Below are 15,595 nucleotides of genomic sequence, written 5' to 3'. Positions count from 1 at the left end.
TCGCTTTCTATATGGACCCATTGTTTGGCATCTATTGAACGCGTCCACTCCAGAACCCGACTTAAAATCATAGCTTCGTGATAAACCGTAAAATTAGGGAGTTGCAATCCACCCATCTGTTTCCTTCTAAAGAGTATATCATGGCTGAACCGTGGTCTCCTACCCCCCCATATAAATGACCGGACTTCATTCTGTAAGTGTCGGAACCAGGTCTTCGGGATATGGATAGGTAGCGTTTGTAAAAGGTATAGGACCCTAGGGAGGACATTCATTTTGATCACACTGATTCTTCCCAACCAAGAAAGGCGTTTATTACCCCAACTCCTTAGTTCAACGCGAAGTGTGAGCAATAACTGCCTAAAGTTATCAAAAAGGCGAGACATGTCAGGGGACAACACAACACCAAGGTATTTAAGGCTAGAAGGATGCCAGGCAAAAGGGAAGGATTGCCTAAGGTGTTCTAGGTCACGGGGGGCAGAAGATACATTAACTGCAGCAGATTTGCTCATGTTTATTTTAAAATTTGAAAGATTCCCAAATGTCCGAAATTCTGCCATAAGATTGGGGATAGAGATAACGGGGTTGGTCAGTGTTGCCAACAAATCGTCCGCGAACAGCGCCAGCTTATGGTCCACTCCCTTCACCTTTAAGCCCGTGATATTTGGGTTGCGCCTGATGGTGCATGCCAGGGCCTCCATACACAGTATAAAGATCAAAGGGGAGAGGGGGCACCCCTGTCTGGTCCCTATTTTAACACTTTTAAACAAAATAATTTATTAATAACTAATTAATTAATGGTGGACCAGAAAGAGTGGCTAATTAACTAAGCTCCACCCACACAATCTGCATACGTAATCAAGCCTACCCTAACAAGCGGTATCCGCTCGACCTACTGCATTGACTACCCACACATCAGGGTGGGGTCGCTGTCACCGAGTGGGTGATCCAGCGAAGGCCTAAGCCAATGAGAGGCGAGCGCACCGAAAAGCAAACATATACGTAGCATCATCATTTGAATAAGAACTAATTCTATTAACCTGCCGTTCTTTCCCGCCTATCAGCCAATGCAATTAAACACCCACCCAACCATAATAACACAAGGGAGGGAGGGCGATATCCCAGCTAACACTGCCCTTCCCTGAGTCCTTATTGGACCCCCAAGTCACATGCTCAATAGGTCATACAACAGCCTTGGATGTTTAACCCACTCCATGCCTATTGCAGACCTTACGTTAATCATCTCCTGCCGCTCGCACATGTGCCGGCTTACAGCTGCACATGTGCACTAGGACTCCAGGGTCATAATTCCAGAAGTTATTTCATTGCAAGGGACAACTTCTATCTAGGAGAGCTGTCCTTTGCAAATGTATTTGTACAAGCATATAATGTTACTAAACTTTGCTATGTTAGCAATCAGTGGTGGGATGCATCACATGAAAAATACATTTTCATACTTACTGCACAATTGGGTAATGACAGACATTTTTAATTTGTGAGACCATTTGGTAGATGTACCAGTGGGGTGGTATGACATGGTATTGCATACCGCCACTTCGAGCTCTGGGTCTGGGCAAACAGAGAATCTTATATAAAGCTTTGAACCTGACAGTTCCGCTCAGTGAATTCATTGCACTGAGAAACACTAAGAACAAACCCCCTTCTGCTTTCATTGACAGGGGGGAGTGCCAGATCAAGGACTACAAACTTTGCCCCACTGAAATGATGCCGCTGGGACCCAGAGCCACATCGTGACATCCAAATGATCCCCAGCTACCCGCCCGCCATCCATCTGTCTGTTGCAATGGACCATAGAGAGGCAGCAGGAAAGGAGAGGATGGATGATACTTTACACATGCAGCTGAGCTCTCCAATCTGCCCCCTCACCTGCTACAGCCTATTACTTATCGTTCCTATATGCAGGAAAGTGGTAAGCAGCGGGAAGAGGAGGAATTACTTTAAAACAAACATGTCTGCAAGTTCCACAACAAAGATCGGACATGCACCCAAAGGCCTATCTCCTACTACCTACCGCTAGAATGCTATAACGGCAGCAAAAAGAGGCTGCTACCTTAACACAATATGCGCTTCACCTCTACCCCCACCCTTCATTCAGAATTACTGGAACTAGTAGCCAGCAGCTGTAGTAAATACATGCGTGGGGGTGGGGGTGAGTGGTGAGGTGTGGGGGTGAGTGGTGGAGGGAGGGAGATGCAGAAAGGGAGGTGCATGGGTGAGTGGTGAATGGAGTTAGGTGCGGGGCGAATGGAGAGAGCTGCAGAGGTTAGTCATAGAGGGAGCGAGGTGCAGGTGTCAGTGGCAAAAAGAGTAAGGTGCTGGGGTAAGTGATGGAGGTAGTGAGGTGCAGGGAGTGAATTGCTAGGGGTGAGAGACATTGGGAGTGAGGTATGGGGGTCAATGATGAAAGCAGGGACTAAAGTGCTGGGTAAATAACAGAGGGAAGGAGGTATAGGGGGTCAGTGATGGAAGCAGGGGCTATAGTGTTGGGGTAAATGAAGGCGGTAGTGAGGTGCAGGGAGTGAGGAGCTGAGGTAAGTGACAGAGGGAACAAGGTGCAGAGATGAGTGGTGGGAAGAATGTATGGTTTAAGAGGAGGAAGTAAGAGGATTTTAAAATAATAACATTTATGGTGTTTTAGCCATAAGCCAGATCCCATGCCACTCTATACAAATTTCCATACCCCCCACTTCAACCACTAAGAAATATTTCCAGAAGTTTTGTAAGGATAAATAGCTGCAAGATTTCTAGTTATATAAGAGCAGCACAATAGCTGTCTCTTCTAGGTTTATACTTCTAGAAATATAAATTCTGGTGTATGATCAGGACACCCAATAATTTTAACCTCTAGAAAACAATAGAAAATGTTATTGGTAAACTGAGTGAAATGACTGACCCAAGTGTGGCTAGATTTATGGCATTTGGATCTGCAAACTAATTAATGTTAAACTGTCTTTTAAAAAGTGATAAATAGGAGAGTGATAAACAGCCAACCAATCAGCTCCTAACTGTCATGTTACAGGCTGGGTTTGTAAAATGACAGGTATGAGCTGAGTGGCTGGTTGTTAATCACTCTCCACGTTATCACTTTTTGAGGTTTGATATAACTGCCCCTTACTGTGGTCGTCTTCCTATTACAATTTCAGCTGTGCCTAAAAAATATATTTGATTTTTGATCCCAGACACACAGATATTGAGCCACTTGCCACTTGAGCACAGCTCCAATATTAACTAATACCTGTTTCATACCACTATGCTGGGTCACACACACACACACAAGATTTTCTTACAAGGGTTCATCCCATGTGTGACACAGTTAAGACTCCTTTCAGACTGGCGGTGTGACCCAGCTTAATATCTGGTTGGTGACGCAACTACTGACGTGTCCTGAGGCATGCTTGGAGACCGTTTGGATAACTTGTGATATTGATGTGAAAGGGGTAATAGTGTAAATGCAGTACTCCTAAAGCTTATGAACAATGATTTATAAGTGCCATGTTGTATCCACCTGATTACAGTTTTAGTAGAAATAAATGCTATAATTCCTAAGTGCTTGAGAGAACCCATAGAGGCCACCAATAATATGTGACATTCCAAATGTCTTCTGTTTTGTCCAAGTAGGAAAACTTTGCTTGTGGGATTTAAGGTTTTATTATGAATGAGAGACAGTGTTCTATTTTTGATGCCATAAAATAAAAAGGAATGCTTTTGTTACATGCTTACATGTTGCATTGATAAACAGAGTCAGAAATATAAGAGTGCCTTATTGCATGAGAGAGTAGTACAGTCAAGGGTAGGAGACAGGGAGGAGCCTCAGAAGTTACAAGCGAAGGTTATAGTTGGCAGGAGACAGAGGAAAACTTCCATCTTCATCCCAGGTCTCGATTTCCATAAACACCTCGTAAGGGCGCAGAGGAAGGAGCTCATGAGAGAGAGAGAGAGAGAGTGACAGAGAAAAAGAAGAGAGAAAAAGAGCAAAGCCGAGTGAGGAAAGTTTTTTTTATTGTGGGCTAAGAAATAGTGTGGAAGGGGGAGACAAGGAGGGATACAGAGAATAACTTGTTTGGTGACCTGAGAAAGTCACATCATTTCTGCGAACACACAGGCACCACTACTGTACGTCTATTTATAGCATACAGTATAAAGCAGAATTTAGGCATAAACCCAGTGACACACCTGGAGACAGCCTGCTTATACAGCCTTGCACAGTACTTGGCCTGGAAATATACAAAAGGACACACAAGGTAAGGATATTCTAGGTATTTGGAAGAGCTTATTATACAGGACTGCATAGCACTCAAGTCATTGTTTAAAAATGAGGGGATACAGATTTTAAACCTCAAAAGAGAATATACATTTATGTGATTTGCATGTCACTAAATCACTTTTTTTTTTTAAACAAGGTATTTGATTTAGTTTTCTGAGATACAGGAACTTGCTCATTGCTATCAAAATATTAATGCAAAACCATAATATACAGTACTATACTGTATTTGCTGAATTGCCATACTGTATTATTTTATAAAGTATAGAGAAATGACAAAATCTGTGGGGCAGATGTATTAAGCCTGGTGAAGAGATAAAGTGGAGATAAAGTGGAGGGTGATAACACACCAACCAATCAAGTCCTAACTGACATTTTTCGAACAGAGCTGATTGGCTGGTGCATTAACACCTTCTACTTTATCTCCAGTTTATTTCTTGACCAGGCTTAATACCTCTGCCCCATTATCTCTAGAACCTAACAAGTTTCTTATTAAAATGTGTACAATCAAAGCTAAAAGATGACTGTCTATCTAGGCATGGAGAACCTGTCCTATTAACATTTATATTCAATTGTTAATTAATTGTAACAACTTATAATTTATTATGTACTTGTTCAAAATGTCTAAGAAGTTTATGGATCACATTAAATAATGCACAGTGTGCACCAAATGTACATCTTTTCTGATTCTCACAGAAGTCTTACAAATGTTTAAAGTCAGATTTTTCATCTAATAAAAATTATCCATTTTTCCCCCAGAGTCTGCAGAATGAGGTCCCTTGCTATTATTCTTCTGATCTCCTTCTGTAAGGTCTCATGGTCTCAGGATTATGAATATGATACCAACTGGTGGATTGCCTATATACGTAACCAAGAGTACAGCTATGGTGGGCCTTCCTACCCTTCCTATGACTATGATCCAGATCCTCCCCGCCCATCAGTTAGTGACTGTCCCCAGGAATGTGAGTGCCCCCCAACGTTTCCAACTGCTATGTACTGTGATGGGCGCAAACTCCAATATTTACCGTATGTTCCATCTCGAGTTAAATATGCTTACTTCCAGAACAACCAAATTAGTGCCATTCCAGATGGTGCTTTTGACAATGCCACTGGTCTAGTGTGGTTGGCACTGCATGGGAATCAGATTCTTAGTGACAAGGTGGGCAGAAAGACCTTCTCCAAACTTCGAGAATTGGAGAGACTTTATCTTCAGACCAATAATTTAACCCGCATACCCAGTGGGCTGCCTCGTTCACTGCGTGAATTACACCTTTCCTACAATCAGATAAACCGCGTTCCTTCCAATGCTTTGGAGGGTCTGGAGAATCTAACTGCCCTGTACCTTCATGAGAATAAAATTCAAGAGGTGGGGCAATCATTGAGGGGACTGAAGTCCCTTGTACACTTGGACCTAAGCAACAATCAACTTCGCAAATTGCCAGATTCACTTCCTGAGTCTCTTGAACAAGTATATCTAGAGTATAATCATCTGAGCTCAGTGCCAACTGACTACTTCAAAGCTTACCCAAAGTTACAATATGTTAGGATCTCACATAACAAACTTACCAGTGAAGGGGTCCCAACAGCCACATTCAATACCAGCAGCCTAGTGGAGCTGGACCTGTCTTATAACCAACTGCATCGTATACCACCAGTTAACAACCGACTGCAGCATCTATACTTGCAAGGGAATCAGATTGCAGGTGAGACAAGTAATGCATGTTTAATAATGGAAATAAATAATCCAAAATGAAACCAACATCCAATATCCAGTAAAAACTTTTTGTTTCCACATTTTATAAATGCAATTGCTATGCCATTTAAATTTATAAATGTCTAACTATATCATTCAGATATAAGCCATCTGTATACAGACTAATTAATAAATCGTAAATGACTATAATTATGCCATATGTTATTGCATGCATTTGGAATTGCTAAAAAGCATCCAAGCAGCGAAATGACAATTTAATTGATAATGCAATAGCATACAAGTAAAAACACATTGTCAGACGTTTTAATGTTTCTGCAGTCACTAAAGCATCATTAAAATGCAAAGTTAGATTTTCACCTCATTTTTCCATCATAAGTAGATACATCTATTAAAAACTATAAAACGCTGTCTAAATGGTACTTAAGTAAGAAAAATAACTCAATAAAAAGTCTGTTATGCTTGCATGGACATCACTGGCCTTGGATCATTAATACATTCACAGATCCACAATTTGTACAGAACGTTTCCTTTATGCAGTATCTGGAAGCTACACAAAAGCTATGTTTTGAATTGTAAAGCAGGAATGATGCGTTTTTTCTTTTAAATAAAATGGATAGCATTCTAGATACAATTAGCAAAGTAAATGCATATTAGTTCAACCATGCAAAAATATTCAGCTCAAATATCCAGAACTTGTTGTAAAACTCATGAATCGAAATGGAGTTACATACAACTGTTGAGCAAAAATAAGTTTTGTCAGGTATTCTAAAGACAAATAACTCTGTTTCTTTATGGTTACTTAAATAATAAAAATTATGGTTGTATCAGAGTTTGTTAAAACTGAAGTTAGTTTTAGAGGTTGGTCCTTGTTTTTGGTTATACTTAAGCTTCAACTAGGGGAATGGTTAGCATTAAAACTAGATTTAAAGCTTAAGCTAGGTTCAGATTTAGATTTGCTCTAATATTAGGTTTATATAAAGTTTAGGGGTAAAATGAATTCCACCTGTTTTACCATAGTCTACCAAGTTCACCGAAAGATCCAACCATTAAGTGCTGTCATCTTCACCCTTGCTGCCACTTCATTGATTCTTGCATATTGCAGAGAACTCAATGCTCCGCCTCCATTATCTCTCCATTCACATGAGAGGGGCAGGAATACTCACTGAGCCTGAATGAAACAAAAAGCATGACATACTGTAGTAGGATATACAGGACTACAGCTCATGAATCAATAGAATGCGGGATGAAGGTAACACTGTCTGTAATGACTTTTCAGCATAAGCTGAATTTACCCAATGTACCCCAAATGTTTAGTTTTGGGTGGTGCTGTAAGTACAATGGGTTAGCTGTAATTGTAGCTTAGATTTTAATGTTTTTTTTTTTTTTTTTTGGCCCCTCATGTGAGGATCATATTGACCAAGTTTACTCAAAAGATGAGACAAAAGTGGTTTCTTCTAAAAAAGGAAACTCATTGAGCTAAGAAACCAGTGGGGTAAAAGCAGAAGTTCCTTTATGGTCTCTTATGCACCCAGTCCATCACTTAGTCCAATGATGGGTCCGATGGAAGTGACATGAAACTATGTTGTTCAGGGCAAGATGTATCAAGCTTCAAAAAGTGATAAAGTGAAGAGTGATAAACAGCCAGCCAATAATCTACTACCTGTCTTTTTCAAACCCAGTCTGTGACATGGCAGGTAGGAGCTGATTGGCTGGCTGTTTATAACTCTCCATTGTATCACTTTTGAAGCTTGATACATCTGGCCCTAAAGCCTTTTAAAGGGTTAAATATACTGCTTCAGGCCTAGTTTAAGCATTGGGTCTGGGCCTTTAGATCAGGCATTTTTAGAGTGTAGGGAAGTGCTTCCCAAACTTTTTTGAATCACATCACCCTAGAAAGTTTTTTGTGGCACCCTTAGACCAAAAGTTTCTTATTGAGTAGTTTAGATTTCATCCTTAGGTACAGTTATGTGCTGAGAGGCAGGATTTGCTTCTTTTGGTCCACATATTTTATGATAGGAAGTCACAAGCACTGGTTTTGCCTATTAAATTAACCATAAATAATTTGATTTGAATTGGTTCTGGATCACCAACCTAAGGGCACCCCTGCAAGTGCTCCGCGGCACCCCGGGGTGCTATGGCACACAGTTTGTGCACACACTGTCGTATGAGATATTAACAGATATTAACAGAAATTGTACAGCCGCTTTTGAGATAAGTTGCTTATCTAATGTTAACAAATTACAAAGATGGCATGGAAATGGCATGCAGAAGTGGTTTTTAATATACCTGGCCATTTAATTATTACTTTTATTTGAAAATAACATATAGAGAACTACTTATGCATTCCATTCATAATACCTATTTTCCACTGTGTAATATAAAATAAAAATAGAACACACAAAACTGAAATAGCCTAATGAAGCCTAATTGCTTCTACTTGTAATCCGGTATTCTCTCTCAGATTCTCAAAGTTCTAGATGATGCCTGTATCAAGGTAGACCAGGTTCACAATAATGAATTGGGTGCAGCTATGTCTGTCACACAGTTGCTGTCCACCATCATCATGTTGCCTGTGGGAGTATTCAGGAGAGCAGAGGGCAGTGACTGGCAGTTCAAGTTTGCAGTACCCATTGGATAAACTAAATGCTGAACTCCAGATTGCTGCAGGTCTTAACTAAGTAATGACATTTAGTAAAGTGTTTTTGAACAAAGTAAAATACTTTCTACTTGGAGGAAATTGTGGTATGTTTAGATGACGATGTCAACAACTCAAGAAAAAAGAAATAATGGCTTTTTTGGTGCTGGCAAAGCAAGCCTGAGAGTGGCAATGAATATGTATGTGGAATAGAGCTCCACAATTACATACTGTAGTTCTCTATTTAGTGAATCCTTGTTGTGTAGAATAGTCCTCAACCTGGTCTTTATAGCAGGTGCTAGGGACCCCATTACTACCAATATATAATGCAGGACTTTGAAATATAATTTTCTTGGTTGGCTGTAATAAAGTATCAATAAACCAAAGCTTTTGTTTTTGAAAATAGAGTACATATTCTTACTGCTGTTAAAGATCCAATGATGGTTGGGAAAGTATTTTCTAGATTTGATGTTTGGAATTCAGTATTTGTGCATTCTTATTTATATAACACTTGGGGAAAATTATCAATGCTCACGGTGTTGAACTTAATTAGAGTCTGATTATGGAGACATTTTCTCCATAATCAGGAGGCAGTCTGAGGCCATTTCTGGGGGGCAGGCACTTTAAGGCATTAGGCCATGCCCCCTAAATGTTCACAAATCGGGGGACTGCAGGAATCCAGCCAGGATGGTGAGTGGGTGGGTGGGCCGGGGTGAGGGGGCTGTTGCAGCAGCTGCTCTCTCCAGTGGCCAAGGGGGAGCAGGGAGCACTGATCTTTGGGTGCAGGGGGAGCTGCAGGACCTAGAAACAGCTCGGGCTCCATAGCAGCTGTACCCCCTGCACCCTTGGTAGTTTCTTTTCTTGAAACAGTATGTTTGTGTGATAAATAATTGTGGCCCGCTACTTCCCACCTTAATTCTTGCTTCATCTATGCTGCTAAATGGACTGAAGTGATGATCTAGTATCCCATAGCCTACTTTAACCTTTCCAATCTGGAAAGTTTTCCAGAGTCTTGGCTGCATTTCCCATATGTAATAAGCATGGACTAGGTAGGCAAAGCCTGTACACAATTAGTAAAAGGGACGTATCACATTAAGAATCACAAGAACATTTTTAACATTTGTTTTGATAGTGAACATACTTCAGCACTGAGCACAGAGTAATGGGGATGATAACGCTCTAGCTTGCCTTATGTGCGCCACAGGCTAAAGTTCAGGTCAAAACTTTCTTTCTGCTTTCCCCTATTTGTACTCTTGCTGGCACCAAGCTACATCTGACATGCAGGGCATAAGCTATATCATCCCCTAGTTTTACCACTGCATATAGCAGTATTTCCAGACAAGCCTTATGGGACACTAACGGTGCATTTTTGGTACTTATATGTTAGTTGGGCGCCCACTATAGTAAGTACGCTCATACCCCCCACTATCCATGTCGGCATGGAGCTGATTTTATATAGTGTGGCAAACGCAGCGAGCCACCGAGCCCGAAGCGTAGCGAGCCCTGTGAGGGGACGTAGAAAACTAAGCAAGTAGCTTAGTGGGCGCCCAACTAACATATAAGTACCACATTTTTTTTGTACTGCATCATTTAGCACAGGTATATTCATAACTGACAGACACATTTTAATAGATCCATATCTTGTACTAATTACTTCACAGGTGATCCTGTGAGGACACCTGAAAAACATTCACTGGCACGGTTCCCTGAGGGCTGGAGTTGGGAAACATTGGCCTTCAATATAAATGTGTGAAAAAAATCCCAATGCAGGGTCTAGTCACTCTTTTTAAGCCAATGTCTTCCCCCATAACACCTTTCATCATTGCTTATCTGGTACTAAAGGAACTGTACAGATGGGACATGCACAACATTTGCAAAAATTGGCTATATATCCCCAAACTTTGTAACCTCAGTAGAAACTATACCAATGGTTCTCAAACTGTGTGCCTGGACAACCTGGGTGCTGGGAGGGGTGCCTCGGGTTGATAGTCCAGGACTAGATCAAATTATTTATGGTCAAAGTGATGTGCAAAACAGTGCTGGTGGCTTCTAGTCATGAAATATTTCAACAAACAGAAGCACAACTGTCCACCACCACCACATTGCTAACCCTACGGATGACAGAAAGGCACAATATTCTAACTCAATGGCCAATATCCTTGTACCCGCAGCTTATGGGGGATTTGTTTTACCTGCCTGAGAAAACACACAGGTTCACTGAACCGAGTCTTTTATTGGGAGATCCAATAGGTATAGCCTGGTAAAAAAAACATTGGCAAAACATCTAGAAATATAGCAAAAACTGTTTGTTTTCCCTCCAAATGTTTTACAGAGGGTAATTGGATACCCCTATGCATGTGATGTGGTACGATTTAGTGAATCCATATGAATTATTTGATTGAAGTGCCAAAAATAAATGGTGTCCTCAAGCCCAAAAGTTTTAATTCTACGTATGCTATGCTTGTTTTTGCAATGAAATGTGCTTTCAGCTATGTTTATTTTTTCTAAATTATTGCTTAAGCCATTAATTCATTTGTTTGAAAAGATTATGTAGCTACTAATTCAAGAATGCCAAGTGGCAGATACCTTGCATGCTTGCTCAAATAAATGTCTGATCAAACTGTACAGCTGGAATAGTTAGATAGAAATGAGCAATCTGATATCATTGGCACGCTGATGACAGGGTTGGATCACTACTGGGCAGCAAATACACAAAACTAGAAAATGGATAATACTAGGTGAAGTATGCTTTTATGTGGTATTTTTAAGCCAAATTCAAGATTTAAAGATCCAAAATAGATTTAAATATTTTTTCAGATGTACCTTATACAGTGTGACCTACTAAGGTTTTACAAAGGCCATATAATAATAACAGATGAGCGAACTAAAGATTGTTAAAAATGTAACACACCCAAACTTTGGGGTTTAGAGTTAAACCCAGCTGGGGACAAGTTGGGGTTCCAAGTCAAACTGGCTCAGGTCATCTTGCCAAGTACGGATTTCATCCCTCATGATTTCAGGTATCATTTCAAAATTACTGGAAATTAATGTCATACTACTGTAGGAACAAAAACAGATCAAAATTACATGAATACAGCTGACAATCAAGATCAGGTAATTAGCTATTAAAATACCAGAGCAACTCAACATTGCTCCAGTGTGGAGACAGCAGTTCCCACAAGACTTGCTGTTCCCACAATCCTCATCACCGGTACTTTGGTAGCATTGAACTCCGCAGTTCTGGTATACATAGATGAACTGAGGTTCACATAGACACACTATTTTGTGTGGCACACTATTTTGTTCTACCTCCACGCCATAGTGTATGGCAGGGCATGAAATACCTCCTGTTGGCACATGTGGCAATAACAAAAAGTGAAAAACACATGTCGAACTTTTGACTGTTGACCTAATGCTTGTGTCGAATTTCCAACCAAGTTGACCTATTTCATGTGTGGACCTTTAGCAATCATATACACTGAAAAACAGGCTGAAGTTGCCATGTAATTGTTCTCCCAAAATCTCTTACTTTCTGATTCTCGCACCCTATTACATTTGGCCCTTGATCTTTAAAAAAAAGTCCCTTTGCTTTTATTGACTCATACACACTCACTTAACAGCGATCATACTTGTGGCATCATAAACTGATCATTGTGGATTTGACAGAATTAAAACATAGATGTCCCTAGCCAGAAATCATTTTCTGTATGGCTCATTCTGGTCCTTCCATGGAAATATCTAGAGATAGAACCCTTTCTAGAATTAGTTCAGGTTTGGAACGCATTCTTTCCTACTAGGCCAACTCCAACTTGGCAGTCCCCTGATAATTCCCTTTAGTCAGCCACATATTTTTTATAGATTTGCCCAGGTGTATAAATCAGGAATCTCTCAGCAATCACCAATGGCTTTGGATTTAATAGTCTCTGTAAAAAGTGGACAATATTCTTAAAGTAGGTGTCAATGGAGCCAACATATTGATAGTTTCTTATCTTCCTAAATATCATTGGCCTGGGGAAACATTCCAATATTTCTATGTATGTGACCCAGCCCTATATAGTATCATTGTCAAAACTTCATTTAGATCCAATAGATGCTGCCATCTCCTTTCTCAGGTTTTTCTCTTGTAGATCAGAAATTGCAGTACTCAGGCAACCCTCAGGATATTGCTTCATGGGCTCCACAATCACTGCTCACTGAGGGTGGGATGTATCAATGCAATATGTATGCATTATAATGGTCTGCAGCAGTTGTTAGAGATATCTTCTTGCTGGTACTAGCTTATACACTTGACAAAGGGGAGTATGTGCCCCGAAACGTTGGATTTCTTGATACACAAAAATTTTTATTTTTTTTGTGTTTTGCATGCAATTTGCGTGCGTTGGGATCCAAAGGTAGTATAAATTTATGTGTAGCATGAACTTTTTGAACTGTGCGATGAGATCCCTGCGGGAGTGCGCATCGCAAAGTGCATGGGTACCTTTAGTTATCTACCATTTATTTTAGCTACCAATCTCCAGAATGTAAGCTATACCTTCTCAAAGACTGTTTGCAGTTGCTATTGCTGGTAATAAAAAGATGCAAACTTCTTAAATGACAGTTAAGGTGCCCATACACGGTAAAATTGTTGGGTGCGATGAGATGTGCACTCCTGTCACACATCTCATTGCACAGCTCAAAAAGTATGTGCTGCACATACTTTTTGTATTAGAGCTCATCTCATCTCATTGCATAACCTATGTGATGAGATGAGATGAGATGTGATGCAATATTGTATACAATAATTGTACCGAGTATGGGCACCTTAAATCATATAACATTCTAGGGTCATACCTCTCAACATGACCCATTCCAGGAGGGACATAATGCACTGAATATATGATTGCCATCATCTGTTTTGAGCAGGATAATTGATAAGAAAGTTATTTCAACACACTTGATGGCAATCATAAATTAAGAGTGAAGTCTAGTAATAGAGCAATCTGTCCCTCCTGGATAGGGTCATGTTTGGAGATATGCTATGTTTAATAAAATGATGCTACATTGAGAGATGTACAGGAGGAATACAATGTTTATATGTTCTGTAATGCATGGCTTACACCAGAAGAGTGACAACATTTCCATATTATCATTTCCAGAGTTCTCAATCAAAAGTTTCTGTACATTTTGGGATATCACCACCTTCTCACAGCTCCAGGTTCTACGTCTGGATGGCAACGAGATCGAGAGTAAAGCTATCCCACCTGACACACCCCTGTGCCTGCGAAATACTGAGATCATCCACATGTAATTAACTAAGGAACATCCTTGCCTTTACTTTTTCATGTCTTCTCTTCAGCTAGCACGTCTCTCATAACCTTAAGTGACAAATGGAACCAAGGCACGAACCGCGCTGTCCTTCCCTGCAGTTACCCTCCAAAGATATGCAATATAACACCGTAGTTAGCAGTGCTTCTGTCAGATTATTCAAAATAATGTAAAGTTTAATTAGTGAAATAAAGATAATGGTTTTACTGTTGTGCTTATACTTTAGAACATAGTAATATTTCATACCTGTACTCCAAGAGATGCAGGCAGTAACTATTAACAGAGAATATGGGAGCTACTTGGGGACACCATTTACATCATCAAGCGGGTGAGGCATACTAATTGCAGTATCACTGTAGTGGGTGTGGCTTGATTGTGTCATTTGCATCAGTATGACATGTCCCCATGCAGGCAGGACAGCATCCTTATATGAGCATTACCCGAAGGCGGTCCTTCAGGTCTCTTTATAATTGTAGAGTCTCCAAGACAGTTTATGATGGTAAGCAGCTATGATCGACAGTAGCAACAGGTAACAAATTATAAATTGGACTTAAAATCAAATGCATAGTTCATATAGTTCAGGTTAGAAATTCCTCCATATAAAGAATGTATTAGAATAATAAAGAGTCTCAATATATACAACACTCTTAAATTATACCTTTTTTTTTTCTAAATATACTAGCAGCAGCCATTTCAGTGGGCTAAGATTATCAATTAACAAGAAACCAATGGTTGGATGAGAGAATTTTTTTTTCCTAAGCTTCAACATAATAACTATAGGTCCATTTAAAAGGCTTAGTTGCCACCTTTATATGGAGGAGAAGAATGTCCCTTAAACAATAAAGTCTGTTTTTGATATACAGGACAAGAGAAATTTTGGGTAACACGAAGGATTTTTTTCCTATAACCTGCTTGACAGAAATACCTGCACAGTACATGTACAGTTGATGATTTGGGCCCCCATAAGGCATTTATTCGCTGCTTTTACAATATACTCAGTTTTGCGTATGTTTTCATTACGATTGTGTATATATAAATATATATAAATATATAAATTATCAATAAACAAACTTTAATTCATTCAAACTGCAAGTCTCATTAATGCTTATAGGAGATTCTCTGTACATTTAGTAATCACTGCTACTATTATTATTATTTGTAGTTGTCCTCTTAGGAGTGTATTGAATCCTGGCAGATATTTCCGATAGTCAGAAATATCGTCCAGGTGTGGACCTATTCAATCATGGTCAAATCTGCATTGTCGGAGAATGCCATTTAAATGTGGATTCAATGATTGTAGTCAGAAGATCAAAACTGACATTGAATAGGTGGAATGTAAATTCGACCTACTGTATTCTTGTCGAAAACACAGTATTTCCAACATCCGGCATTGAATACCCCCCATATTATCTTAATGAGTCTTTACTGCGGGTCTCAAGAAACACATAAGGGATATTTTATTGAGCTGCAGTGTCACGATCCTAGGCGGCGATTCCCCAGATACGCCAATCTGAGAATCGCGGCCACGTGACATGATTACTGAGTACCCCAAGCGTGTGTTTATTTCACCACGATTCCGCTTGCCACCAATCAAAGTACACCTTTTGGACTTAGTCCACAACAGCTTTGATTCTGCCGACACACCAAATTATGAATTGCACGG

The 15,595-nt window shown here is 40.0% G+C and overlaps 1 protein-coding gene across 1 annotated transcript; it reads left to right on the top strand.

Annotated features, from left to right (window-relative positions):
- The first annotated feature begins 3,138 nt into the window (after positions 1-3,138).
- FMOD (fibromodulin) lies at positions 3,139-14,994 on the top strand. Its single transcript, XM_083172850.1, has 3 exons — positions 3,139-4,259; positions 5,039-5,982; positions 13,764-14,994. Exons 2-3 carry the CDS (start codon positions 5,049-5,051, stop codon positions 13,913-13,915), a joined length of 1,086 nt encoding a protein of 361 aa, XP_083028976.1. The 5' UTR covers positions 3,139-4,259; positions 5,039-5,048; the 3' UTR covers positions 13,916-14,994.
- Positions 14,995-15,595: the final 601 nt, after the last annotated feature.

This window comes from Crinia signifera, chromosome 2 (genome assembly GCF_055691185.1).
Source record: "Crinia signifera chromosome 2, ASM5569118v1, whole genome shotgun sequence".
Classification (NCBI taxonomy): Eukaryota; Metazoa; Chordata; class Amphibia; order Anura; family Myobatrachidae; genus Crinia; species Crinia signifera.
This window is presented reverse-complemented; position numbering and strand designations above follow the sequence as displayed.